Source organism: Neolamprologus brichardi, chromosome 15 (assembly GCF_056152115.1).
Source record: "Neolamprologus brichardi isolate AB-2024 chromosome 15, ASM5615211v1, whole genome shotgun sequence".
Taxonomy (NCBI): domain Eukaryota; kingdom Metazoa; phylum Chordata; class Actinopteri; order Cichliformes; family Cichlidae; genus Neolamprologus; species Neolamprologus brichardi.
The window spans coordinates 854,571-882,500 of record NC_142118.1 but is presented as its reverse complement, the minus strand read 5'-3'; the positions used below and the strand labels follow the sequence as shown (position 1 = coordinate 882,500).

The window sequence follows — 27,930 nt, the reverse complement described above, 5'->3', positions numbered from 1 at the left end:
TCCCGAGATTTGAGGTATCGTCTCTGTAATGTTTCTTCCTGTCAGCTTAAGGTAGTGATACTTTCACTTTTCATTATCACTTACCTACTTCCTGCATTATTTTGTGCCCCATTATCGTATAACATGACAGTGTGATTGCTGGGCAGTATAAAATATGCCTCTTTGTTTGTGTCGGCGTGCATAGAGTTACCAGAGGAACTATAACTCCATAAAAAGTAAGCAGTTGTGGTAGAGGGATCATAAAAGTTGCTGAGAACAATAAGCTTTCTCAAAAATCACATCTCCAGCAGCAGCACAGGCGAGAAAGCATCTGTGAGCTCTATTTGGCCTTGCATTGGAAAGTGTCTGCTTTGATTGTAGAGCCTTGACATTTCCAAAGGCTGTGTGTGTGTGTGTGTGTGTGTGTGTGTGTGTGTGTGTGTGTGTGTGTGTGTGTGTGTGTGTTGATTTGCCTGAACCAAGAAAGTGTCCCTGTTCGAAAAGCAAAGCAATGTTCAAATGTTTCTTGTCCAATTTGTAAACTATTGCTTGCTTAGATAGATTCCCAACCCGAGAGATACAAATTCAAAAGAGCTCAAACTTGCTTTATTTTGGAATTTAACTTTTAATTATTATCCTTATCTGTGATTGTGCGGTTTATTCTGCCAAATAACTCATTAATGTTCTTCCTAGTTTACTGTCATCAATGTGAAATAAATCAAGAAATCCTTATGAGTCATCAAAAAAGCTGATTTAATGTGTACATTTCAACACACTGAGAATATGTAACACAGACAAATCTCATTATGTCGTAGCCTGATTTGTCTGTTTTAAACGTACCTGAATGCATAAACCTTTATGTTTAATGAATGATAAAACATATAAAGCTTATTATATTTTCATCGTGAACTTTCAGTTTGAGACAGAAAAGCTCTGCCAGGCACTGTGGAGGCTAAATAATTTCCCGCATAATCATTGGATATTAAAAAGAAGAAAAGAGTGAATTTAATTGGCTTCTCTCGTACTGTCCCTAATATCGACCAATCGAAACGAGAGTGGGCGGGGCTTGAAACTGGACTTTTCTTCACGGCTTTTCTGCTGGCAGAGGGAGGGGTGATGAGAGTGTTGTTTTCTGTTGCTGCCGGGAACACACAGAGCTGCCAAGGTCGGTGAAAGTACTGCACACAGCCAGGCTTCGGTGCTGAGCTCCCGTAGACTCCTACACCGAGAGACATACCGGTGAGTTTTGAGCTTTGCGCAACTTTGATTCGTGTTTTGCCGGCCACAAAGATGGTGGGGTCTGTGGGTTAACTTTACTTGGTGTCTTGCCAAAATGTGTACCCCGTACAAATCGGGGACTGTCAAACGAGTTCACATGGAGTAATGGGGAGCAGGCGGAGGAAGCGCCAACTTGCTAGCTAATATTAGCTCCTGAAATGAGTTACGTGGTAGCGTAATTGTTGTACTAAGTCTTATCTGCCCGCGGTTTTGTTCTATTGATATTCGCATATGTTGTGATTTCTTTTCCGAGGTTTACTCAGTGGTGCTAGCTTCGCGGTCCGGTTAGCCCACAAACTTAGCTCGGGACTGCCGGAGGCGTTAAATTCGAGCCACACTGCTCTTGTTTTCCTGTTGTTGATTTATAGAAACACATTGTTTTTGTTTTATTTTGATAGCAGATATATGTTAGAACCCGGTTTGGTGAAAAAGTTATAACAGTTTAACAACTATCTCCGTCTGAAATCACTGCTGTGTAGACACCGCTGCAGGCTGATAACAGTGTCCGGTTCATCCTCAGGCAGGTGGTTGGATTAAATGATTTCCTTTCTACTGCTGTAATTTCTGACTGATTGCTGCCTCTTGAACTGGCAGAGGGGGGAAAGATTTGTGGCCTCAGTCTGCAGCTGATAAAAGTAGCTGTTTGTGTGTCCTGACATGATCTACAATGTGGAGCTCTGCGTCGGCCCTCCTGGTGTTATTCCAGGCTATACTTTATTATTTCCTATTACAACAACAACACACCTCCGCCCCTGGTTCATTCAGCCCAGTACCTCCATCCATTGCAGTGCTGCCATGTAGGTGGTGGAATCTAGATTCACTGCGCCTTGCCAGAGGAATTAACCAAACATAGTCCAAGAGCCGGGTGCAAATTTGTTCACAGCCTGCAGCACAGGCAGACTGACAGACTTGTCTTGACTCAGATCTCTAAATTTGAAAACCAACTTGATATGCAAATTTTTCAAGGCAATAAGAGGAATGTGCCCATCAAGGCCCTGGTGTACTGAAATGGCGCCCTTTTGTTCAAGAGGACATACAGCAACAGCTGCACTTCCCAACTCTGTGTGTGTGTGTGTGTGTGTGTGTGTGTGTGTGTGTGTGTGTGTGTGTGTGTGTGTGTGTGTGTGTGGTGGGGCATGTGTGAGCAGATTTGTCCTGTTTCAGTCAGTATTCCAGGGAGTAATTGCAGCGTTTCTGGAATGCTGGTTAACGTTTCAGAGTTCTGCGTGTTAGACAATAGCTGGTGTGAATGAACCTGATCTCACATGAAGGGAGTTGAAATGCTTTGCATGTTATTTGCATGGCCAAGCAGAACTAGTAGTGGTGTTCACACTGAAACAGTGGAGATGTGCTCGGACACGCAGAGTCATACATGCTGCAGCATTTAAGCCAGTTCTGTTTGACTTTATTAGACGTTTGGTCCAATAAGAGGTCCTCTGCACTACTGGGAAGGACCTTTGTTAAATATTCTTATGAATGCATATTGTTCTAGTGACGTGTGGAGCATCAGAGTGATGCATACTGCGTTCTGTACACTGGGTGTGACAAGAACGAAACTATCTACCTTTGTGTCAACAATGTGGCTAAAGTAACCCATGTATCAGTTTATATTTCTTTGCCTGTGGTTGCTGTGAACCATTCCACATATTCCAACATTCCCAGATAAAAATGTGTCAGACTTTAAAAATTAGGCATGGCACAATTTGAATGGCGTGTCCAGCACTCTGCTCGCCCATCGTCCTGTCAGAAAGCTGCCAGATATCAGTTGAAAGTCTCGTAGTTCTGCGCTCTCACTGCTCAAGGTTTTCTTTGCAACAGAAAAACAGGATATGGTATCTCACACCCTGTCGAACAGTGGCATATTTGTACTTTGTGGTTTTTCAACCTGCTGTTGCATTACAGGTTGTCTGAGGGAAGCACACGGTGTAACACTTTACACTGCTGTACGTCACAGCTTGGGAAGACTTTGCTCTGAGAGATGCTTTGTAACATGACGATAAAGATGCTTAACTGCTTGAAAAGAAGAGCATGAACGGTCTGTTTCCTAGTCCTTTAACAACAAAACAGAAACTGTCAGTGTCAAGCTAGCCCAAACTTGCATGTTAGTTGTAATAAAACATTATCTTTATGTTGAGTGTGAGCTGCTGTGATTGCACAGGGGAGCCGCTGGTGCCGCCCTGGCAGCCATTCTGCTCGTAGAGTGAAGCAGCAGCTTTACTGGAGCCACTTTAGCCTGTCATGGGCTGTTTCAAAGGTAATGTGGTATTTGCAGTTTTTGCTGCTCTCAGACTTCAAACAAACTGCTCACGGCAGCAATTTTTTGTTTGCCCGAGTCCAGCTATGAATCACAAGTCGCTTTGTGATACGACACGAGAAATCCCAAAGGATTTCCTGCTAGCGCTGCACCATTGCCAAGTCCAATATCTCGAGGCTTAAGCTGTGCAAGCAGTGGGAAGTCTTGTCGTGTCATTATTTCACCGTCGACGCCAGCCGAGGCCAGCCTGCAGCTTCTGCAGACTGTCTGGCACATTTTATTTATGCATGGCACATTTTGGGCAAAATGATGCTTCTTCTTTCTGTGTTCGTTTAGCAGTGTGGGCAGTTACTGATGTATGTGCGGACTGGAAAGAGTATATTTGCATAAAGTACGTTAGAGAAGTCAAACATGAGGGCTTTTGGCAGTTATAATAGTTTGAATGTGTACTTCCTTTTAGGATAAGAAAGGATTTGTGTTAGAGTTGTTAAAGTCATGATTTCATTCAGACTGAACAAACTGGCTAAGAGCTCTCCTCCTGTTATCAGCAGCTAGTCATCCAGTTTGCTGTGGACCATCCGCCACTGCTGACTCAGCCAATGCTGCCATCTGGGCTGGAAGAGAAAACAGGACAGATTTCTCCCAGGTTCCGGAGCCTCGGATGCTCGGCTAACAGATTCTGTGTTTGTGTAGCTGTTTTCATATGTGAGCTGCAGCTTTGAACTTTGTTTAAAAAGACATTTCCAGCAAAGGTGCCGAATGTTAGATGCAGTTTGGTAACAAAAGTTACCGTCCAATCCAGACGTGCAAAATTTTTACCTTGATCATTTGAAAAGTGTCAGTGTTACCCCTCAAAGGTGCTCGATGCTTTATTTTTTTCAGCATTTTCAGACCTCATAAGTTTAGGGGTACAAGAGTTGTACAAAAAGCGTGTTTGATCCAAGACGAGCGAGTTGTGTGTGGACATCTGCGTGAGAGGTCTGCAGATAACAGCGTCTGTGAAGGTTCTCAGTCATCCAGGTCATCGTAGTCAAAGGAGCTTGCAAAGAAAAGCGTCTGGACTTCTTTAAGTTGCTTGAAGACGTTTCACCTTCATCCGAGAGGCTTCTTCAGTTCTAAGGTCAAATGGTGGAGAGTCCCAGATAATAGCGTAGGGCAGCGGTCTCCAACCTTTTTTGCGCCACGGACCGGTTTATGCCCAACAATATTTTCATGGACCGGCCTTTAAGGTGTCGCGGATAAATACAACAAAATAAAACTAGTACTGGTACCGAAAAAAAGAAGATTTATTCATAACACACGTGAAAAGACCCAGGAAAACAGAGTAAACGATAAAAACGATAACAAAATAACACTGAAAACCAATAAAAACCCTGAAAACTATACATTTCACACCTGAGCCTCAACTCTCGCGGCCCGGTACCAAACGACTCACGGACCGGTACCGGTCCGAGGCCCGGGGGTTGGGACCGCTGGCGTAGGGCGTTCGCAGCGAGTCAGTGCTCACGCTCTGCTCAGGATGCACCGTCGCATAAACCAACCTGAGTAAGTCCAATAGTGAGAACGTGTCTGAGAGATTACATCTGTTGTGGCTGGAAATGGGAAGTTTCCCAAAATGAGCTTGGTGTTCAGATTTGTATTCTGGGTTTTTCTGGGATCTAAGTTGATGTTTGGGGGTGTCTGTGCATGTGGCTGTGCATGTGGCCATGTTTGGTGCAACAGAAATCAACCTTTGTTGCATTTTTATGGTATTTCTAGCCTCCCCCCCCTTTTTTTTAAGCTACAGTATATTTCATGTTTGGGTAAAATAGACCCCGCTCTGAAAACACAGTGCTGGAAGGCGTGTTTGTTTCCTCTATGCAGATAAAACTGCGATGTTTTTGGAATGTTCTCGGAGGAAAAAATTCCCTCCTGTGTTGGAGGATTTGTTGTTTTGCTCAGAATAATTTCTTCTGCTGCTTTTATGTTTAGTTTTTTATATTAATTAAAATCTGGCTGTGATTGGCAAAGGCCCACCCACCCTTCTGTTTTCAAGGAAGTGAGTTAAAATGCCTTCAGCTGAGGGTTGGCACCAAGGCCCAGCAACAGCTAAAGAAGGACCCTGAGCTGCTCTCGAGTCCAAGAATAAAACTACCTTTGTATGGGAAGCAAAGGTGGCTGAGTGTAATTGGCTGCGTCAGTTTTGGGGCCCTGGTTCTGTGCATGTTTGCTTTCTGTCACACTGCCTCCATCTACTGCAACACCTTACTAAACCAGAGCCATTCCCAGTGTTATCCATGACACCCATGCTTTTACTGCAGTGACAACAACAAATGTCTGCTGTTAATTAAGGTGATCATTTCAGCTTTAATTGAGTGCTTACTGAAACAATGAGCCTTTTCAGGCTCTCAGTCTGGCTGAGCAAGATAAATAAATCCTAACTGTTAGGACAGCTTATTCTCTTAAAAGCTTAAAATGTTTTTAAAGCCTAATCCTCCAACATTTAGTGTTCACCGCGAATATTGTTCTTAAGCCTCCTGGTTATATTACTCTGGTTATTTGTGTGCACTAGACCGTGGCCGTCCTGCCGTAGTTCCTGTTTTACGCCGAACTACCCGTCTGTGTCTTTTTATCTGTCTGTGTGTGCAGATACGTGTGTGTACAACTGTTCTGCCTCATGACCCTGCACACTTCCCACTCACGTTTCACTTTTTCTGCTTGCATCCTGTCAGCGTGACAGCAGCTCTCTGTGTCGCTGTTGTTCAGAGCCGTGGTCGTAATGGTCACTTGTTTATCTCGCCTGCTCGTGTGTTACTGTTAGTAGTCATTTTTTGGTTTGGTGTGCTGTTGTACTGGGACACAGACTCCCAATTGGCTGTTTTGAAGTTTATTTTATAATAGGAAACTTTTTTTAGTCAATGACATGATTTGAATTCATCCGCTTTTATAACCACAAACTGTCTCACATGACCTAATAACACAGCAATAGTTGGTTTTGTGGTTTGTTTGTTTTTTTACATAATTATTTAAGTTTGTTTCGGTTGCTTTGGTTATTGTTCAGGTTTTGCTACTTTGTAATCAACCTGAGATTTATTCTTATGAGTTCTGCGTTATGTCTGGTATTAACATGTTTCTGAAGCCCAAGTCGTTATACAAGTGCTTATTTCTACTACTTACAACAGTTTGCACAAAATTGCTTTGGCAGTTCACTTGGTTCCAAATGCCCAAAGCATCATTTTTTCTGGGCCAGTGGAAAATTGGAAAGCTTTGGAAGAGCAGCTCAAAGTTCAGAAACTACAAGATAAGAGTCAGACTGAGCTGTGGGAGATAGAGTCGTTGTAGGGAGGCGTGTGAGGGGTCAACCAACTACACGCTTAAACTTTGTCACCTGTGATTGTTGGCAGCTGAGATGCTATTTTGTGAAGCCTTGTTAATTGTCGTTGTTGTACAACACTGGTTTACTGGGGGCTTTATTATAGCCACCTGTCACTGCTCTCTGCTGCAGACTGCAGCTCCCTTATCTCCACACTAACGACTGTAATAAATGTTGAAAATGAGCAAAGATTAAGTGGTGCGTCTCAGGATTGTTTGGCTGTGTCAGAATAAACGGAGCCACAGGAATCACTACACTGAACATGAAGCTAGCTGGTGCTAGCCTTGCTCATGTTAGCTACTTACTGTTGAAGCACTCGATTAGTCGACACTTCTGTTTGTGTTTAGCTGGTCAGGAAAGTCCATCGTTCTCCTGTGGACTCGGTGACACATGTCAGTGTCCTGAGTGGGGCGACAGTTTGGAGCGTCTGGAGCTTAACACAGTTTTGTCCTTGTAGGATTGATCACACTGAGTACTGCAGGTTTTATTCTTACTATAACTGCAAGCTTGATGAAAGTACAACAGACATGAGTACTTGTCCACAGCAAAGAATAATCCAAGCGTTGCCCTTCTTGCATCAGTTATGCTTCACAGCTCACTGAGCTCAGCTGTTGTTCAGCAGCAGTGTTGGTGAAAATGAGACCATTAGGATTTGCCAAGTTCTCCAGTTTACTGTAATTTCATAATTCCAGCCAGGCTTAGTGATAAACACTGCATATGTGGAAGACCCCACAGCAACGTCCATGTTGGAAATGTCTCACATAGATACGTGCTCCGCCCATGTTCCCTGCTCCTAACACATTAAACTTTAATAACTGACTGTCGCCATCCAGCCTGATATTAACTGGTGCCTGTGCAGTGATTAATGTCATTTGATCCAGTTGTCACTGGTGTTTATGTTGTTGCTCCTGGGTGTAAAAGTGTAATTATATTTGCGTTCGGTTCCGTAGAGGCGATCACCATTTAACACTAGAGGTGGGCGATAGAAACAATATAAATTTGGCCAACGATAGAGATTTTGACTATACCGCTCTATCGTGATAGCACATGTTGATGATGTCATCAAGCTGCGCCTGTTTTGGTCAAAAGCATCGCAGCAGCTAAAACCATTATCATCTGCAAAATATGCCGACAGTCACAGCAAAGAGATGAAGCACTTTTGAAATATGAAGAAAGCCAAAAACTGCGCTTCCTCCGCTTCCGGAACATTGATTCATTAATGTTGAATTCTCTGCAGCTGCTCTGTTCCCATGTTGTTGCAGTATATTAATGACTAACCTCGTATTGTGGATGAATAATCTCAGTTGTTCTCCTGACTGAAGTTTGGCCCGTGTATAGCATCCTGCTATGCGATTGCATTTGTCCCTGACCACCAGAATCCTTCACGTTAACTTTTATCGAGTGGAAAAAAACTTAGCGTTCATCCTCCAGCTTCACTGTGCTAATGTTATGCTAACATAGCTGTGTCGCTAGCAATCACGTAGCACAACATTATATACCAGGTAGTCCAACTTCAGTAACCCTGCAAACGCCACTGCTGTTTAGTTTTCTGTCTTCATTTATGTTGGAAGTGATAGCAGAGCTGTACGTTTGAATTGGTCTCAAAAATCTCTCAGTCAGAACATGGTATGAAATGTTTAGGTGGAAGCTAGCGAGCTAACTTCCTGCTAACTTCCTGCTAACTTCTAACTCCGTTAAATTTAATAACTTCTGTTTTCATGGATGTTAAACTTAATTGTTACACCTGGTAAAGCAGCAACGCTGATGACTTTATTAAAGATGAAAGAATTTAGACCGTTTTTAACTCTTAGTGTTCGTTTGACTTTGGGACCTGAAACTGACGGAGTTTAGGACCCAGATTACTCCGCGCAGCTCCTCACTACGGCAGCCGTAATGCTCTGACAATCCATCAGCTGTGCGGCTTACCAAAGTTGTACTAAAACATTTTTAACAGATTTCTGCCAAAATCGGTTCGAGGTCAGTAAGCACAACCAGAATTCATACATAAGGATTTTAAGTCCTTATAGTGTGGAAAATACGTTATACAGAAGAAAAGAATATATCGTGATATATATCGTTACCGCACGTGCTTCAAATTATATCGCGATATGAATTTTAGGCCATATCGCCCAGCCCTATTTAACACTAAACGCTGTCAGCCTTCTGCTGCGGGGTGTCATGCTTCCTAGTCCATGTGGTGCAAGACACTTTTCTTTGTAAGCATAATTCTGCTGTGAGATGAACCGAAGGATGGAGTGGGGGGGAAACAGGAAACATGGGAAATAAGGTCAGGGTAGCAAACAGTCCAGCCGGCTGGGAATCAAACTGGACTTACTGCTCAGATACACAGCACATTATTTCTGACTTTATAATATCTTTAACTTTGATTAGCCAGCTGTGCCACAACACTTGTTTTTCTGGATTTGGACGACTCTGAGAATCAGAGCCTGTGCACAGTCACTGATCTCAGCAGGAACTCAGAGCTTATTATTCATGACAAGCTAAAAGTCTGTGAGGGCGGGAATGGGTGGCTGTCATGCTTTACAGTGAAGGTTGTAAAACTAGTGGGGGAGATCTAACCAGCAGCAGCTTGGGGGGGGCTGCAGGCTTAAACTCTGACCCCGATTACTGTATGTTGGGATTGTGATGATTAATGTTGATTATTAATCTTGATAATTTGATTTTGTAATTACTTGGAATTCCAGACGGAGGGTGTTACAGGAAAAATAGACTTTCTGTTACGTACTGCAGCCCTGCCCAACCACAATAAACAGCTATTATCATCATTTCATTTGCTGTGTGTGATAAATCACTAATGATCGATGAGCTGTGAACAATATGTTTCCCAAGTCTTAACTGCTCATTTCGACCACTTGAGCAGAAATGCCATTACAGAATATTGTACTGCAAACAAAAAGGGGAAAGTTGATCATTTAAAATGACCTTTCAGTAGTTAATGATCTAGATCAATGAGAAACCTGGATTTACACTGTGCACACACACAGAAGCAGTTTGGGCCGTAACAGCGTGTAAGTAATATACAGAGGAAAAACCTATATTTATTTATAAATAAATCAATGTGAGATCGCTGTAACAGCAACAATGGCTGCCCCGTGGCGTGCCTTTGGGGGGTCAGGCCAGCAGACCAGGGAGCTGCAAGTGTCCTCGCAGAACGTTTTGAAGCGATGACACCGGCCCTCACAGCAGAGTGTTTATGCAAAGCCCTGAATAGGTTCATCTTCATAAGCAGCAGCTCGCTCTGTTTTTACAGAACTTACTTTGAGAGCGTTTCTCTAAGCTGTGAACAGCAACCTCATCATCTGTGGGTGTCCTGAAAATGCAAAGAGTTAATAAGAAGAAAAATATGTTATTGGAGGGAAGCGTGATGAAGGGGAAAGAAGCACCGCCGGGCCTCACTGGTAGAGAGCAAATACAGAAATGAGCAAAAGGCTGTGCTGACCCTGACCCTGTCTCCTTTGAATGCACGTTTGTTTGACTTCTTGTCTGAAGTATCTGCATGTCTACTGATGTCATGACCTTAAGGCAAGTCTGTTAATGTAATCTTGCTGCTTCAGTGTAACATCGCTCTCAGAGAAGTGCCTGTGATAACTGCAGTGACGCTAACCATATGCTAGCTAACCTTTGTGGTAAAAGTAGTTTTGTTTAGCAATCGTGTGTTAATTACTTTGGTTTGTATCCCCTCTAGCTGTTGTTTAGAACTGCCGGTTCTTTGGACTCGACTGTGACCTTTTTCATAATCTGGAATATAAAAGATGGAGGTCGTCACTATGACATCACCCTCTGGTTGGGGGTATAAAACACTCGGGGATACTGCAGACCCTCCCTAAGTCATAGCCTGCTGTGTCATCTATTACACTCTAAATGCGACTAATGAGCATCATGTTGTAAGGGGTAAGACATGAAAATCACCAGGGCCGTCTGTGTGGTCATAGATGAAGGTGGCTGATCTCTTTTGCAACCACAGGAGCATTCAGAAGAATCTCTAGAATAAATAAACAACCTACATATTTGGATGATCTTGATTAATCCTCGAAGGCCGATTGTTTGGTTTTTGTTTCGTGGCTGTCTTGTTTTCATATTTACCTGACAGATACAGGTGCCAGTCTCCTTATCCAGCTGTCAAAAAGTTTGTCCCTCTCTTAGAATAAGAACTTCTTTATCTGAAGTATCTGAAGTATCATCAAGTCACAGTCTACTGATGTCGTTGCTTCAATGCAGTCTGCGGCAGTAGCACATCTATCTGAGTATATTAAGACAACCTTGCTCTCTGTAGCTCTCAGAGAAAGGGCGTGTGTTGAGGAAGTTAGCTTGATGCATTCACATTCATATTTGCTAACGCTGGTTTCACACAGACATGGTTCCCTTTGTATCTACATCACTGTTGACAAGCAGGGCCGGGCAGAACAGAAGTGGCATTGAACAGAAACGTAGGAGGAATTTTTACGCCTGGAGTCCCGCGCTACGCAGCACTAGCTGCTAGCAGCCAGCCTCCCCCTGCTCTCCGAATACCAACCTCCTGCGTTCTGCTCGTTCTCTTCGAGTCTTTTCCTCCGTTTATTGTTCTCCTCATGCACTCTTAAACGCCTTGGCAGTCTCTCCCTCCATCTATCCCACTTTCTCTCAGCACTGACAGAGGCCTCTCTGAGATGTTTACTATGTCCGCAGACACCCCTCCCCCCGTCACCCCTCCCACTCACCGAACAGAATAACGGTCACTGTGACTTTTTTGTCTGTTTATTATCTTCGTCCCTCTTCATCTGCCTGCAGATGTTAGAGGAGGGATAGTGGTGAGTTTGTATGGAGCAAGTGTAAAGTGACCCAGCTGGCTGAACCAGAGGGCACACAGAGCTGAGAGCGGCCGCTGAGGAGGAGGCTCGGTGACAGCGAGCTGGAGCGCGTAGCCGTTTGTCAGATATGAGATGTACTGTTTCTGAGAGCCTTTCAGAGAGCAGCACAAGTACTCAAAACTGTGCTCGATGCCTGATCCCGGCTGCTGAGAGTTCTTCAGTGCAGAGAGCCTCCAGAGTGGTGAGCAGAGCAGAACAGTTGAACCCTGTGCTGGTATGTGAAGCAGGCTGTGAGAGGGGAGGATAAAGAGCAAGGCTGCCATTGTGGTGGTGCTAGGCAGGTTTCCCCTTCTCCACCCAGCCCACCCTCTTCCCTGCCTGCCTGCCTCCCTCCCAACAGCACCCCCACCCCCTGGCCCATGTCCATATTAGGGCAAAACTCAGCCAACCTCCCCTCGAGCTGAGCTCAACCCCCTCCAAAATGCCCTGCTGTCACATTTGCTCCAGCAAAGGGCGCCTGAGGGAGACGCAGCTCCCCTAACCCAATTTGAAGGCCTGTTTTCCTCGCCAGTCAAAACAGCCGAGGGATTTTAAAAATGGATGCAGAGAGCCAAGCTGGCGTGTTCCAATGTGCTTTTATTTTGGAGGAGCTACAGTTAATGGGCTTAACTTGAGCAGTTTTTGACCATATGCCACTTGGTGACCCCCCCAAAAGGGCTCATTAAGTTCATACTGTACATCAGTGTGTGTGCAGCATTTAGTCATTGTTGTGTACTGACTCTACTGTCAGACAGCACACAGCCTGAAAGCATACAGTCGGTATCGGGACTGTTATGGGTTTTCTTAGCGACAAACTGAGGTTCAGACTGAACTATGAACTATTTTTAGTGTCGAGCCCCCAGTTTCTTTTGTTCGTGTGCTGCACTGACACTCGGTGCTATTCCAAAGCTACTTTGCATTACGCTGGTAGTGACAGACACCAGTTAAACAACTGGTTTATGCTTGTCAGCCATTTTCCTAGAGATTCCTAAACACAAGTTATTTCGGGGCATTGGTGTTGATTTTGGTTTCCTGTGGTTTATACAGAGAGGAAACGGTTTACTTTGCAGAGCTGGCTTTGGCACAGAAGCCTTTTAAACTTAAAATATTTGTTTCCTTGCAGCCGCGCCAGCCAATCGCACGCGAACACACAGGTTGGGCACACGCAGGCCGAGACAAATGGGAGCGTCCGTGTCGTAACTGGCGCGATGCTGTTTCAGTTCAGGTGTCACAGCTCTGGATCCACAGCAGCCAAGAAAGGTTTCCTGGGAACTCGTTATAATAACAGAGTTAATTAAACTGGTGCTAAAACTTCTTTTTTGTGAAGAATCAATATAATTATTAATCGCTGCAGATAATTGGCCAATCATTGGTTGAAAGCTTTTGTCTGGATGGTTATTGTAAACCTGCTCTGTTGTTTGTAAATGGTTAACTGGTCTTTAATGTGCTTACAAGTGGGCAAGCATACTGGTTTTACTTTTGTGTGCTTTCACAAGCTATTCGCTTAAGTTTAGTTGTGTATGTACAACCAATCACAGCAGATGGCCCCGCCCCTCCCTGGTTCTGCTGGAGGTTTCTTCCTGTTAAAAGGGAGTTTTTCCTTCCCACTGTCGCCAAAGTGCTTGCTCATAGGGGGTCATATGATTGTTGGGTTTTTCTCTGTGTGTGTTATTGTAGGGTCGACCTTACAGTATAAAGCGCCTTGAGCCGACTGCTGTTGTGATTTGGCGCCGTGTAAATAAAGCTGTTCTAGGACCAGTACAAGACTTGAACGTGTCATGCAGCCCTGTCACGTGTTTCAATGCAGCTTCTAATTAGACTTTGTTAGGCTATAAATTTGTAATGATGTGGTTATTTATAATAATTAATACCTCGTGCTACTGAAAATAATGGAAAGGGATTATTTTGTTTATTCTATTATTATGTGTTCGTTCTTGATCTGTAACAGATTTTCCTAAAATGTGTCTCGTGCTGCATCGTTCGCTCAAATCGAGACGACATTCAGAGGAAAGTTTCTTTTCAACAGATTTTTATTGCGTTGTCTTACAGGAGCTCTACGGCTGATTCGTTGCCAGAGCGGCTTGTAGATAATCTCCCAGACGTAGCCAGAGTGTACGAGCGTTTGGCTGCTGCTCATTTTCCTTCATCTGGGAATTATTTGAACAGCACCACAAGCTTTTTAGAAATATTTTTATTTATCCATTTATTCTTTTTACTTCACATGAAGATCATCTTATCAGCCTGTGCTGATGTTCCAGCTTCTGTTTTACCAGCGTCACCATTTAAAGTGCAGGAAAATATTTCCCCCGTTTGACGCCGTCGGCTCAGGTGCTCGCGGGCCTGTGACGAATCAAACAGGAACCACATTCCATAGAGTGCAGATCAGGTTCAGCGAGCCGTTTCCAGCATCAGTGCAGCACTTCCTCCCCCCACATATTACTTGTACGTATAATAACCATCAGTATATAATGTTAGTACTCACTGCTGCATGCTAAATAATAGGGGTGGGGAAAAACTCGATACTGTGTAGCATGGTGATACTTTGTTTGCTAATAATGTATGGATACAGGGACAGCAGAAATCGATATTTTGTTACAAAAAAGGTTTTTGTGCTCTGACTTCAGAGCATGTTGATCCTTTTTCTGAGCAAGAATCCTGACATTCCTTCACTGTCCAAATGTGTTTAATAAACATGACAGTTTACTTATTTTAATTTAAGACATGTTTTATTTTAATTAAGTTTAAAACTTTTTTATTTAATGTAAAATTATATTTTGTTTTAATTTACTTTCAAATTCTTCAGTTGCTGAAGGGGCTGCATAGTTTTCATAAACTGCATAGTTCAGAATAGCTATAATTGTACCAGATGGTTGATTCAGTTAAGTTGGACTAGACTGTAATACAAACCGTTCAGTTTGTCAACAATAAAACTGAAATGAGAGAAAGACTGAGTGTGAGACTTTGATATTAGAGAAAATGAATATTGATAAAGTTTACCTTTATGTACAGAATCTGAATATCGCAAAATATTTTTAAAAATTGTAATAATATCGTATCGTGGGATGTATGGTGATTCCCACCTCTCGTAAATAACCACGCTGATCGTGTTGGTAGATGTTGTGCTGATCTGATTATTCAGTTATGAAGTGATTTGAAGAAACAACATGATGCGATTTCATGAGATTTTTGTTGTTAGCAGCATGTTGACGAGGAACTGCTCTGTTTACCAGAAGACCAGAGCTGATTTATTGTACACGCATGAAGTTGTGCATGAGAACAAAGGAACTGCAGACAGTTCCCACACGCTTCAGCACTCGCTCCGTCACTTGAGGTTTTTCTGTCACCGAGCAGACTGACATGTTTCCTGTGTAACAGTTAGCACTTGATGAATGAAAGGCCTCGTTTGCATTAGTGTGAATGCAAACGGCTTTTTATAAACATGTGTAATTACATATTTTTAAATACATTTTTTAACTGTACAGTTTTGAAGGTCAGTTGGTGTCAAAGGTCAGTGAGTTTCTAACAAACACGGAGTTAATGTGGAAAAGAACAAAATCCAGTCCGCCGTGGCAGAGCTCGCCGTTCTGATTCGTGACCCTTTCATAGGCTGTTGCCATGCAGAAAGGACGCAGGACGCTCCAGACAGACACACACGTAGTCATTTACTCATGGGAGGGCTGTAGTCTTCCAGCCCGTTGAACCTCCATAACCTTTGTTTGAACCCTGAGAGAACTCGCCATCCTCTCCACATCATGAACGTAGCCTGCTGTGTCATCTATTACACGTGTGCGTGCATTTCATTTATCACCTGGTTGGAAAACGTGTGTCCGACGTGGTCTCACGCGTGCTTACTCACAGATTTGCACACCGTCTTGTTGCGTGACCTGGAGTGATGCTGGAAATGTTCTTTTCCAGGTGGATATGATGCTCAGTCATGTCAATAATTGATTTACTGGTTCAATCCTGTGAATATCAACAGCTGTCACGCCATTTTGGATTTCATGTCTGTTGGTGCTCACAAAACGTCACCAGGTGTGGGTAATGAAGGTCCGGCCCCACCCACACAGCGAGCCCTGGTACCTCTGTTCTTATCTTTAACCCAGCTTTTTTTTGCTGTGGTGGTCGTCTCAATATCGTTCTGCTTCCCAAGAGAGGATCTGATCGTCTGGTCAGACGCACTCAGACTCCAGCTGTCAGTGATGCTCTGTCTGCTCTGGAGATCTGGTCCAACCAGAACCTACGGTGGTGGAGGACGGCTCCAGGGGCTGCTGTCAGTCGAGCTGAAGTTCGTCTGCAGGATGAGAGACTCACGAGAGAAGCATCACCAAGTACTCAGAAAACAGGAGTAAAAATAAAAAATGTGTGAACCTGCTTCACTGTGCAGTCTTCATTTAGGGAAACGTTACTGTTTGCAATAAGTGATGATGGTTATATTGTTCATCCAGCTGTCTGCACTCAGTGATGACAGTACTACGTGTAAATGTGCTGATTGTTGAAAATGTCAACGTAGCAGCGAGGAGACAAAAGGTTTTGATCCAAAGTGGGTCATCGCCTCTGCTGCCTCGGGGCAAGAACATGATTTGGGCACAAAGGAGACGGGACATCCTGATAGTTTCCATCTCTGCACTGCCTACATCTTTGATCTGCTACAGCCCGATGTCCCTAGCAGGTCTTTGAGGTCATCTGATCAGGGCTTACTTGCTTTAAAAAATACTAAGAGGAGGACTGAGGGTGATAGAGCTTTTGCCACTGTGGCCCCGAGACTGTGGACTCTCTCCCCAAACATTAAGAACTGTGGACTCAGTTTTTAAAAAAACAACTCAAAACTCACCTTTTTAAAACTGCTTTTGGTTAATTTTTTGTCTGTTTTATTTTCTCTTTTTAAATCTTTTTATGACTTGTAATCTTATGTTATTATCTTATCTTAATCTTATGTGCAGCACTTTGTGAATCTGTCTTGAAAGGTGCTGTATAAATAAAAATTTATTTATTATTTATTTACACTTCAGAGGTGAAAAGAAAAGGAAATGTTCTATTTGTACTCGTATCTGACATTTTCTGTGTTACTCAGAAAAGAGTTACTTGGAGAGTCAGTTGTGGTGTCAGGCTTGACAAACGCAGTGCAGCTTCCTGTGATTGGGTTTGTGAGTTTGCACTTTTAACATGTCCGTATACTTATGACTAAACAACAGGTGCTGGTGCCCACTGTAAATCACAGCTGTGGAGGAAGCGAAATAGATCATCTCCATTTGAATAATAGCATAAAATGTCTTTAACAGACTTTTATCTTACAAAGGTCGACACTAAAATTTGAATAAATAAAGTCCAAGATATGACGTGTTTACACAGGCTCCAGTTTCTTACAGTTGTTTGGAAACTGCTGTTAGACAAATTTGCATTAGATTATGTGTTTGCAGATTTATTGGGTGGTCAGCAGTTATCTGCTGCTGACCACGCTGTGAAAACACAGCTGATATGACAGCAGATAAGAACTTATGGTCAGTTTAACCCAGTGAACTGTGGGATATGCAGTCTTTTGTTTTCCTGTGTAAACGTTGACTGAGCCTCTCAGTATTCCTTTCTATGCTGTATGCATGAAAACGGCAAAGACATGCATGCACTTGTTTTATGAGGTTTACACACAGATCGATCTGTGCACAATAAGAGGAATCTTTGCTCCACTTCAGCGACGCTGAGGCGCCGTCATGATAACGATAATCTGTTTCTTCACGTTTTTGTTTACATCCACAGTCCCTCTCCGGTGATCCCTCCTCTCGTCTCCCTCACGTGTCTGCAGTCTGCCGCTCTCCCGTTTTAAGCACCTTCTTGGCAGAGATTCGCATCGTTAGTGGCAGCTGCTTCATCACACACCTTCCCTTTTCCTGACCGGTAGCCTTTATAGAACAAAGTGTGTCCACATGTCTGTCCCCTCCAGGCTGTCCGTCTTTCTTATTTAACGCACTTCTCTGCTGTCACCATGGAAACGGATGGTTTTGAGACGAGCCCATGCACATGTGTGGTTGTCCACACAAAGACTGTTAACATCTTCATGTAAGTTTGTTTTCCGTCCATGCAGGGAGGGAGCCAGCACTCTGTACATGAAGCTCACGTAAGAGCAGGATGGTGAATTTGCTCGTTTCTACTCCCTGATTGCTCTTCAGACTCGTCAGACTTCTTCAGTTCTTTCGACAGTGTCGTGTAAGCTGAGGGGAAAACATCTGCACTCGAGAGATGAAGCCATTCAATAACGGCTTGTTGTTGTTGTTTTGTTTGTTTGCTCTTTAATATTTGACAGAGACGAGTGCTCCACCCTCCCCTTCATGGATGTAAAACAACACAACACGGCACTTTTTTACTAATCTTTGCTCTGTGTGATGTCAGAAGGCGGGGGGGGTATTCTCTTGTAGCAGGGGTGTCCAACTCCAGGCCTCGAGGGCCGGTGTCCTGCAGGTTTTAGATGTGTCAGCTGATTTAAACGGCTAAATGACCTCATCATGTGATTCAGGCGTGCTGACCCAGGGTGAGATCTAAAACCTGCAGGACGCCGGCCCTTGACGCCTGGAGTTCCCCACCCCTGTGTTATAGGGTCATCTCAGGTGCACAGAAGCCCCACCCACTTGCTGTCTTGTTTGTGGGGACGAATGAATGGAGGTAAAACCACTTTATTTCAGTTATTATACAGACGGCGTACTGAAGACCCTCACTGAGCCTCTGTGTAAGATAAACTCTATGATTAAGTCCATGATTAAAAATATATATAGCTGAAAATTATCAGTAAGCAGGCTGTGGCAGTAGAGAGTGGGGATCAAACGGTAGGCCAAATGGTGATGTGTTGTGGCACTCGGCTCTCGTTTGTTAGAAATGAGTGTAATCCACGTTGTTATCGAGCCTCCCTTAACGATGACGGCTGCCACATAATCAGCATGGGCAGACTTTATGATCAGTACGTTACAGTCCCTGGATTTTGTGTGTGTGACTAATCCGACTGTTTATGACTTTGCTGCTACTTTGTTAGAATCATCATTTTGATGTTTGCTGTCCTGTTTTCACTTGAAGTCACAGCTGATGATGAGTCCAACACACCAAACAAGTCCAGCTGAACACCAGCGTGCAGCCTAAATTTAAAATGCATGTCACCTTAATGTTAGATCACCTAAAACCATTAGCACTAATGGCGCTGTCATTTTCTGTGTTTCATACATTCATTCAAATTTCATCTGTTTCGTTTCCCTGAATCTGTCATGTTCGTCTGTCCTGAACATACACTCTCATAACCACGTGGAAGGATATTCCCTGTATGTGATCCTCAGTCTTTTAAATGAGTTTTTTGGTTTTAGCTTCTTTTGTTAGTTTCAGTTCAGTCTTAGTGTTTCTAAGTGTTATTGTATGAGCGACGTAGGCCCCTCAGCAGAGGTTTTACAATACAAACAGAACTTTTTGGAAGCATTTTGCTTTCAGTCTTATAAACATCCAGAGTCTCAGCAAACACGTCCAACAATGCCTCATGAAGCACGCTGCATTACTAACAGATAATAACTAAAAAACCCTAAAGTGATCGTTTTAGTTAACTACAGTGATCTCGATGCGTTGACCATCAGTATCGATTTTTTAAATGTGATTCATAGCAAACAATTAATTTTCTTTACTGGTGCAGCAATAAGCAGGCTGCTTGGCTTGTCTCACAGCTTTGGTTTCTTTGCGCCAGTCTCTCCTTTTTCTCTTCCTGCTTCCTCCATCAGTTCGTCTCACTTATCTCATTCCTCACTCATACCTTCGTGCTCTTAACAGCAGATCTGTTGGATAAAATCAACATTACTGCGCTCAGTTGTTTTGGTTTTTCCCCTTCGGTAACTTACCATGGGACAGCAGCGGCCCATGTATTACTGCGCATGTTATTCCTCTGAGGTCACTGGAAAATTCCATTCTAGCTCTTGATTGATGTTTCCTGAAAAACATGTTTATTTTTGAGAAGTCTGCATTCATCTCGCTCCACACTGTTTGACTGCACCACCTGCCGGGATGATTGACAGATTTATTGACTTACTAATAAACCGGCGCTCAGCTCTGAGTGCTGTGATAAATGTGCTGGTAGTTTAAGATTGTTGGTTTGCTCACTGGTATGAATGGCTCAAGTGTGAAGTGTTGATGCTGCATATTTTATTTATTCATTTATTTTTATTCTAGTGCAGTGCGGACTGGCTGACTTTTGCAAACGTGCTTGATTGACATGTAGATAAGTTGGGGACAAATTGGGGAAATCCTGCTCTGACTGAAAGCAGAAGCAGAGAAGGAAAAGGCAATGAAACGGACACATGGGGCAAAGAGGAAGGAGGACTTCAAAGAAGCTGAAGTGCAGAAAAAGAAGGAAGTTTGACGTATAAAGTGGGCGTGATATTATATTAAAGACCATTCACATGTCCAACCGCAGGGAACAGTTGCACTTTCTGCCCTTACGAGGAGAGCATCTCGAGTCTCTGGAGGCACCCATCCATCCATCCATCCACCCATCCATCCATCCATCCACCCACCCATCCACCCATCCATCCATCCACCCACCCACCCATCCACCCATCCATGCATCCTCCCACCCATCCATCCATCCATCCATCCATCCATCCACCCACCCATCCATCCATCCATCCATCCACCCACCCATCCATCCATCCATCCATCCATCCACCCACCCACCCACCCACCCATCCATCCATCCATCCATCCATCCATCCACCCACCCATCCATCCATCCATCCACCTATCCATCCATCCATCATCCACCCATCCATCCATCATCCACCCATCCATCCATCCATCCATCCATCATCCACCCATCCATCCATCCACCCATCCATCCATCCATCCATCCATCCATCATCCACCCACCCATCCATCCACCCATCCATCCACCCACCCAATCATCTGCAGCATCCCTTCTCTCAGCACTGTTGCTGTGCAGGTTCCACAGAGGGTGGAGCAGAGTCAGTGACAGTTGGTAACATGTCTACATTATGTTAGTCAATGGATTAGTGGATCATCAGAAAATCAGACACTAACAACAAACGTGGCGTTTGTATCAAAAACCTCTGCGATAGATGAATTGTCTTCGTTTCAAAAAAGTATTATGTTGAACAAAAAGTGTTTGAGAAACCCAACATTTGTGTGTCTGTGGAAGTATTTGCATGATGCATGTATTATATGTTCATTACCTCGCTGCCATATAAACGTGCATGAGCTTATTAGTGCGTGTGTGCACGTGAAGGCTGTAACTTACATTCAACATGATGCCCACTGTGTCATTTGCACAGTGAATAATTCTTATGATCCAATAATAATGGCCCTGAGTGCTCTGAGGTTCCAGTTCTTCACCCTCGCCTGCAAAGAGTGCTAGCTGGAGCTGGAGGTCATCACGTGATGAACGCAGTGAAACCACCACAGAGCAGAGTGCAGATCAGAAAAATGTTGACAGTCGTGGATGATATTAAACTGACTCGAGCTGCACAGCTGCTCCATGAACTTCAGGAATAAAAAAAGCCTAACAGATCCCTTTTAAGCAATTATTCAATTAAGGTAAAACTAAGGTTATAGTTCTTTGCACACAAACACTGGAGTATTGTTCACACATGAATATTTGCTCCTGCCTAGATTAGCAGTCCACAAGTAGCCGGTCAGACCAGAATGAGCCACATGGGGCCGTAAAACAAACATTTCAAGCCACAACAGGAAATGTAGTAAGACGTAGTAACCGTCCACAGCGCAGCTTTACTGCCGCTGCAGTCAGGCCTCGCCATCATTTAAAAGTACTCTGTTGCAGGCCGGTGTAGGTCCATTCCCAAACAGGAATATTTTTCCAGACTGTAGCACCAGGAAAGCGTCTCTCTGTTGCTAAGCAGGAGACTACCTCTCATAGTTTGACTGATTTTGCACTCCATGAGTGGGTTTTGTGGGCCAGATTCGGGGCATTCATCGGCCCACAAAACCCACTCATAGAGAGCAAAATCAGTCAAACTATGAGAGGTGCACATTTAGAAACAGCCGTGACAAATATTAGGTTCAAATGTGGGAAAATTCACTCTCAGCTCTCACAGATGAACGCTGAGCTTCAGGTGATCCTGGTCTTTTGGTTGGACGCTGTGCTAGTTGACAGCACCATCGGTTTATTTTCTGCTCCCACCTTAAAGAGAATCGCAGCATTGTGCAGCCGCAGCATGGCGCAGGATGTTCAGCACCTCAGTAACCTGCAGACGGGCTAATCAGCTGCTTTTCTTTGGATATGACAGACGCGGTGTCGATTTCAGTGTTGAATAATTCAGAGGTGTGTTTTGTGATGCTGGAGGATTGTTTTTGTCTGAAGGCTCGTGTGCATCAGCAGAAAAGAGTTATTTTGTTGGTTAATGTGGAAAGCTGATCCTCTGCCCGTTCAGTCGGCAGGTGTGCGACGTGCACGCAGTGACAGACACACCTGCACGTTTCCCTCGCTGGTATTAGTCGTGTCATTTTCTCTAAGTGCTTTTTTCCCTTTCTTGTTGTTACAGAGACACAAAGAAAGCGGATGATATAAACCGCAGCCTGACGTCCTCCACCAGAGAAGGTACAGCACTCATGACCACAGCTTCATGTTCGTACAGTCGGCGCTCCAAGCTGCACTAAGACACGTCAGCCAGCAGCAACACTGTGGTTTACATGATCTTAGGTAGCTGGGATCAGCCCGCGGTTGTTGTGTTAAGCCTCAGAAAGCTGCTCGTTCTCTGGGCTTTACAGCCAAACCTTCGTTTGGTAGTTACAGGATCTGAGGAGGATTACCAAACGTTCAGGTTTCTGTGCAACTTTGCAATGAACAAAGTTAAAAGAGAAAACTTGAAAAGGGTCAGTGCATCGTTTAAACACCTCTGTGTAATTTCATTATTGAGTGTAGCATCTGTCAGTGGGAACTTCCCCTTTTTTTATTTTTGTGTTTTTGAGGGTCGAACATGTTGCCTGAATTTATTTATTCATCTAAAAAGGAAAAAATCACCAGTGAGCTTATGGTAGGTTTAAAGTATGTTTTTGAGACTGCCATAAAATATCTGTCAGTATTTTTATTTGAAAGAATAAAGCTCCAACTCTACAAATAATTTGTGTTACCAGTTTTCTCAGATCAGGATTTTCTTTCTGAGCACGTGTTGGTCAGGACTCCCCAGACGGCAGAGGAGGTCGTTTTACCAGAGAACTCGTTTTGGTGCTTTAAGTGCATAGAATTAGCTTTAATTACAAAGCTTAAATAGGCTTGAGATGGCAGCACAGACTACAGCAGGAATGCTGAAATTGAGATTAAAGCAGCAGAGTTTTGGTCTCTGAGAGCAGCACAAAGGTCGCTCGTGTCTTAACACAAAAACTTGGCTTCACCATTTAGACACGCAGATTATTACATTTTTAATTTCTTCTCTTTTTTAGGGAAACTTAGATTCACTTCATGATTTCTAGTTCCACTCTCAGCGTATTCTTCACACAGATACTCGATAACTGCCGCTGAAAGAGGAAGAACACAACAAAACTGCCTTTATTAAAACAAATCGAACATAAAGGAGTCGCGGTTATATCAAAGTTTGATTCCAGTAGCTCAAAACACCAAATGAATGTAACTTGAACTGCAGACTGTAATAAGAAGCTGCTGATGTGCACATTAATACCTCACACACCTCATAGACTGTATTTAAAAGATGGCTGGTGGAGTCAGGGCATCGATGAGCGTCTGAGCGTTTCCACCATCGCCGCCATCTTGGTTGTGCAAAAAAAAGGGTGTGATGAGTAAAGATGGTCTGGGTGTGAAACCACGTACTCACCGGCTGGTCAACGACAAGTCCTGAGCTGTTGGGTGCGTGCTCTCGTGCCACCGATGATCATTCATTTTAAAACATCGTATGATTAATATTTACAAAACAGACTTGTTTATTTATTTAATGTGACCCACAACATGTGGCCAAGCCCATAAATTCTTGGAAAGGTGTTTAAAGGTCAACACACAAAACCATAAACATCGTCTCAACCTCAGCTCTCGACAGCGGCCTTCAGATAGTTCAGCTTTAAGCTTCCTCCACACTGACCTGCAGTCTGCGTCTCACCTTTTACACCACCTGTGGGCAATGGGAGCTAGCTAGGAGCTAGCTAGGAAGCTAATGCTAGCATCGTCACAGGCCCAAACACGATTTCTGTAAACACTCAACCTGTGAGCCCCCCTCCCCCCACCCTCTTCCCACTTGTGTCTCAAGTGAAACAAGACACTCACACAGACACTGTTGGTGTGTTACTGGCACACCTGTAGCACCAGGTGTTACCAAGAAGCTCGAACTAAGAGACACAACCTCTGCTGCATAACTGTACCTGATGATCTGAGAGTAAACGTTACCCAGACGTGTTCTTTGTTGTGCCACTCGCTGGTGTAATTCAGTCCATAAACATAAACTGGTGACGCGGTCACATCCCGTTTAGATGCGTCATTAAAGGATGCTGATTGGGTTTCGTTCAGATCATCAGAGAAGATCAGCGACATCATGAGAGCGATATTTACACTGACTGGTCTCACACCTACAGTGCGTGCTGGTTTTTATCATCTCATATTTAGTTAATTGAAGACAAAGTCCAATAATTCTCCCGTCTTTGTACAGTTTAAAAAAAACTATACATGTGACAGATGTTGTGTTCAACTTTTAATACAATAGAATAAAACTTGAGATCACCTTTATTATAGCTTTACTGTAGATAAAGTGACTGTGTGAGTAGGTACACATGCACATACATGAATCGGTTCTCTGTAGGCCGTTAAAAGTGAGCTGGTGTAGTTTAGGAACGAGAGCGTGTAACAGTGCACGAGAGCGTGTAACAGCGCACAAGCGCGTGTAACAGTGCACGAGAGCGTGTAACAGTGCACGAGAGCGTGTAACAGTGCACAAGCGCGTGTAACAGTGCACGAGCGCGTGTAACAGTGCACGAGAGCGTGTAACAGTGCACGAGAGCGTGTAACAGTGCACAAGCGCGTGTAACAGTGTGGCAGCCAGATCCTGCAGAATGTCAGAGAGGTGCAGCAACAGGTCAAATCCCCAAACAATGTGAGCTAGGCTCAGCTTTGAGCCAAAGGAACTGAAGCGACTCGTAGTGCAAAGACTTCAGAGAGCTACCGATCACACTGATGATGACGACTTTAGACCACGTGGTTGTTTCTTAAATGTTTGATCGTCTTTTATTCCCAGTGCACACAAAATGAAAACAACCACAAATGTACTTGACTGGACCGTTTTATCTCAGAGGGGAAAATACTCTTCGCAGTGTTAAAGTCAGCTGTCAGTTTTAATGGTTCACTGGTACCTGAGGGGTGGGGGGGTGGAGTCGTGCTGCAGATACAGCAGATAAAGCAGCTGCGGACTCGTAGCCACAGGTTAGAGTCTGCCCTGAACAAATAAGGCTTGCACAGCAGCACGTGTACCAGCATGACACGTCACAGTAGTTAGTGAATGTAGGCATACGTCAACACTGCCCCCTGCTGGTGCAACCCCGAGTCTGACTGCTCTGCATGCATTTAATAATCTGATGTGTTTTTAAGGTATATAATTTCCTCCAATCAAAGGCTGTAGGAACAGTATGCAGCCTGTTATTATGCACACAGTTATATCTGAATTTATGACGAGCGCAGGATGTGCAGCGAATACCACGGTTGAAAAATAGAGGACAGCTTGCTGGAGGCTGTGCAGAGAAATGCAGTGTGATTATCATGTGCACGCTGCTGCACAGAGTCTCCATTGTTGTCACTCTCTGGCTTAAGTCGAGGGAAGTTTGCTGTTAACGTGTGAGAAAAGAAGACTCGTGTTTATCTTTACTGTGTAAAAATGCAAGTGTGCCAAAGATACTAACACAGACTTTAAAATCTTTTTCTAGCAGCTAATTCAGTTTTTAAAATAAACAGGGTTACACTGTTTGCATCTCTGTGAGTTCCTGACGTTATGCTGCTGTAGGTTTAGCCCCACTGTGATTACAGAGTCTGTGACCACCCGTCATAGCTGGGGGAGGGAGACGTTTCCCAGGAAATTGCTGCCTTTTGCCTCCAATAAAAGCTTTATAGAGTGTAACTGTAATTTAGGACTCTGCATTTGGCTGATTTCAGAGACGCCTGAATCCAAAAGAAAGGTTAAGAAACTAGACTTTTCTCAGGTTGCTTTCACAGCCTCGACTGACCAGGAAACACACGTGTGAAGAGACGGCGATAAAATGCACCTGGATAATCATCATCTGCATTTTCAGATCAGCTAGCAAAGCTTGCTGCACGGTTGGTTTCATTTCTGTCAAAGGAACGATGGACGGCAGGTCGGCAGCAAGGATTAAACTTAGAAAATAAAAGGACAATAACAGTTTTTCCCACCCTGCAAATGGTACAGTAAACATAGCCAAACCTTCATGTAATGAAGTCGGCGTATACGTGAGCCGAGAGCGCACTTTAAGCTTAGCTGACTCCACCCACCTTGTATTTGAATCTTTTGTTTGCGAGGGGCAGCCAATCAGGAAGAAGAAGAGAAAAAAAACTTGATTTGATTTTATTTTGTAAACTTTTGATTGATAATTTTGTCTGTTTAGAAACTTTTCACTGCAGGTAGTTAATTAAAGGCCTGGTTGGTGTTCAGAGGCGCTGCTGTAAAGCAGCATCCTTTAATATCCAGCTCCTGACATCACCCACACTGAACGTGTTTTTGTGAAACTGTATGTACTGGTATCTGTTATGGTGACGACTCTTTTTAACCATCAGGTTTGCTGGAATGGGTAACCTGCTAAAAGTCCTAACAAGGGAAATAGAGAACTATCCACACTTTTTCCTGGACTTTGAAAGTAAGTGTGGGGGGGCGGTGGGACACAGCTGGATGGAGAAGGAGGTGTAGCCTGCTCTGCTCTGTCTTCTCTCTCCGTCAGCCTCTGCTCTCCAAACTGTGACGGCGTCCTCTTATTCTCTCCTCTTTTTTCCTCGCCCCCCTCTTGGCTCGGTCGCGGCCTCCCGCAGCATCGCCTCTGATCGCCCGTCGCTAATCAACTTTCTTTTCTCCCTTTTTTCACACGTGCTCTTCCTCCTTTCTTTCTCTTTTCTCTCTCTTGCAGAATCCAAATGGGGAATCTATTAAAAGTGCTCACTTGCACAGAGTTTGAACAGGGGCCAAACTTTTTCCTTGACTTTGAAAGTGAGCGCAGCTTCTGCCTGTCCTCTCGCTCCCACACTCTCCTCTCCCCTCAACCAGTCGTCCCGTTAGCCTCTCTGTAGCCGCTCGGCTGGTCAGGGGTCAGACTGTTCAGCCGCTGTGAACTCCATTGAATTTCTAATGTTATTAAAATTCAGGATTAATTTCAGCCCTGCTTTAGAACAGGAACTCTTCTCTTTGTGTGCCAAGCAGAAGAGGAATGGATCTGACCCTTGACCTTTGCCGTCTGCTTTTACTAACTCGTCCGCATGCACCTCTTTGTGTTTGTGATGCATTTCATGCACCCAAATGTGACATCATGTAAACACAATGTTTACACACACACACACACACACACACACACACACACACACACACACACACACACACACACACACACACACACACACACACACACTACGCCTCCACAGTGGCATTTCAGCAGCTCGCTCGCTGTAGCCAACCCCAGGCTTTGTTTATTCAGCAGAGAGGAAATGATGGGAGTGGAAGGTTTTTGAAATGCAAAGCAGCGCAGACAGAGTTTTAATGTCAGCGCTGCTCTATATTTAGACTCTCTGTGGTCATGATAAGCAGCTCTCTATTCTGAGTCTTAGACGGCTCTGGCTAGGCTTGAGTTTGCATTACCTCACACTTTTTTACCACTGAGCTGCCAGAGCTGAGATGAAGAAGCAGGAGTTACGCAGAAGTTCATGGTGTCATAAACACGCAGCAGGAGACAAAGAGCTCATACGTACATCAGACCTGATGTTTGTTTCAGTCACAGCTGTTGCTCGAGCACGTACGAGCTCCTTCTGTGGCTACGGCACGCTTTGGATGACCCTGTGCAGACACACTGACCTTTGACCCCCACACACACTCTGCCCATGTCTCATCTTTTACAGTCAAATATTCAAAATATCTGCCTTAATGTGAGCTGCCATATTCAGATACGTTTGTGTGTTATTGGCGTAAATGTGGCCTCGTTTGAAGAAGTGTGTATTCAGCTCGAGGTGCTGAAAGATGATGGAGCCAGTT

General features: G+C 44.0%; 1 protein-coding gene across 2 annotated transcripts in view; it reads left to right on the top strand.

Moving 5' to 3' along the window:
• The first annotated feature begins 1,099 nt into the window (after positions 1-1,099).
• The window catches only part of fam49a (family with sequence similarity 49 member A), a 34,398-nt gene continuing 7,567 nt past the window's right edge, over positions 1,100-27,930 (top strand). Inside the window, exons 1-3 of one of the 2 annotated variants that reach the window (XM_087852674.1) lie at positions 1,100-1,218; positions 22,240-22,295; positions 26,819-26,898. In XM_087852674.1, coding sequence (XP_087708800.1) covers positions 26,826-26,898 — 73 coding nt within the window. In that variant the 5' untranslated portion in view covers positions 1,100-1,218; positions 22,240-22,295; positions 26,819-26,825. Of the gene's footprint in view, positions 1,219-22,239; positions 22,296-26,474; positions 26,555-26,818; positions 26,899-27,930 lie in introns of both variants that reach the window. The other variant, XM_087852675.1, reaches the window with a different exon arrangement.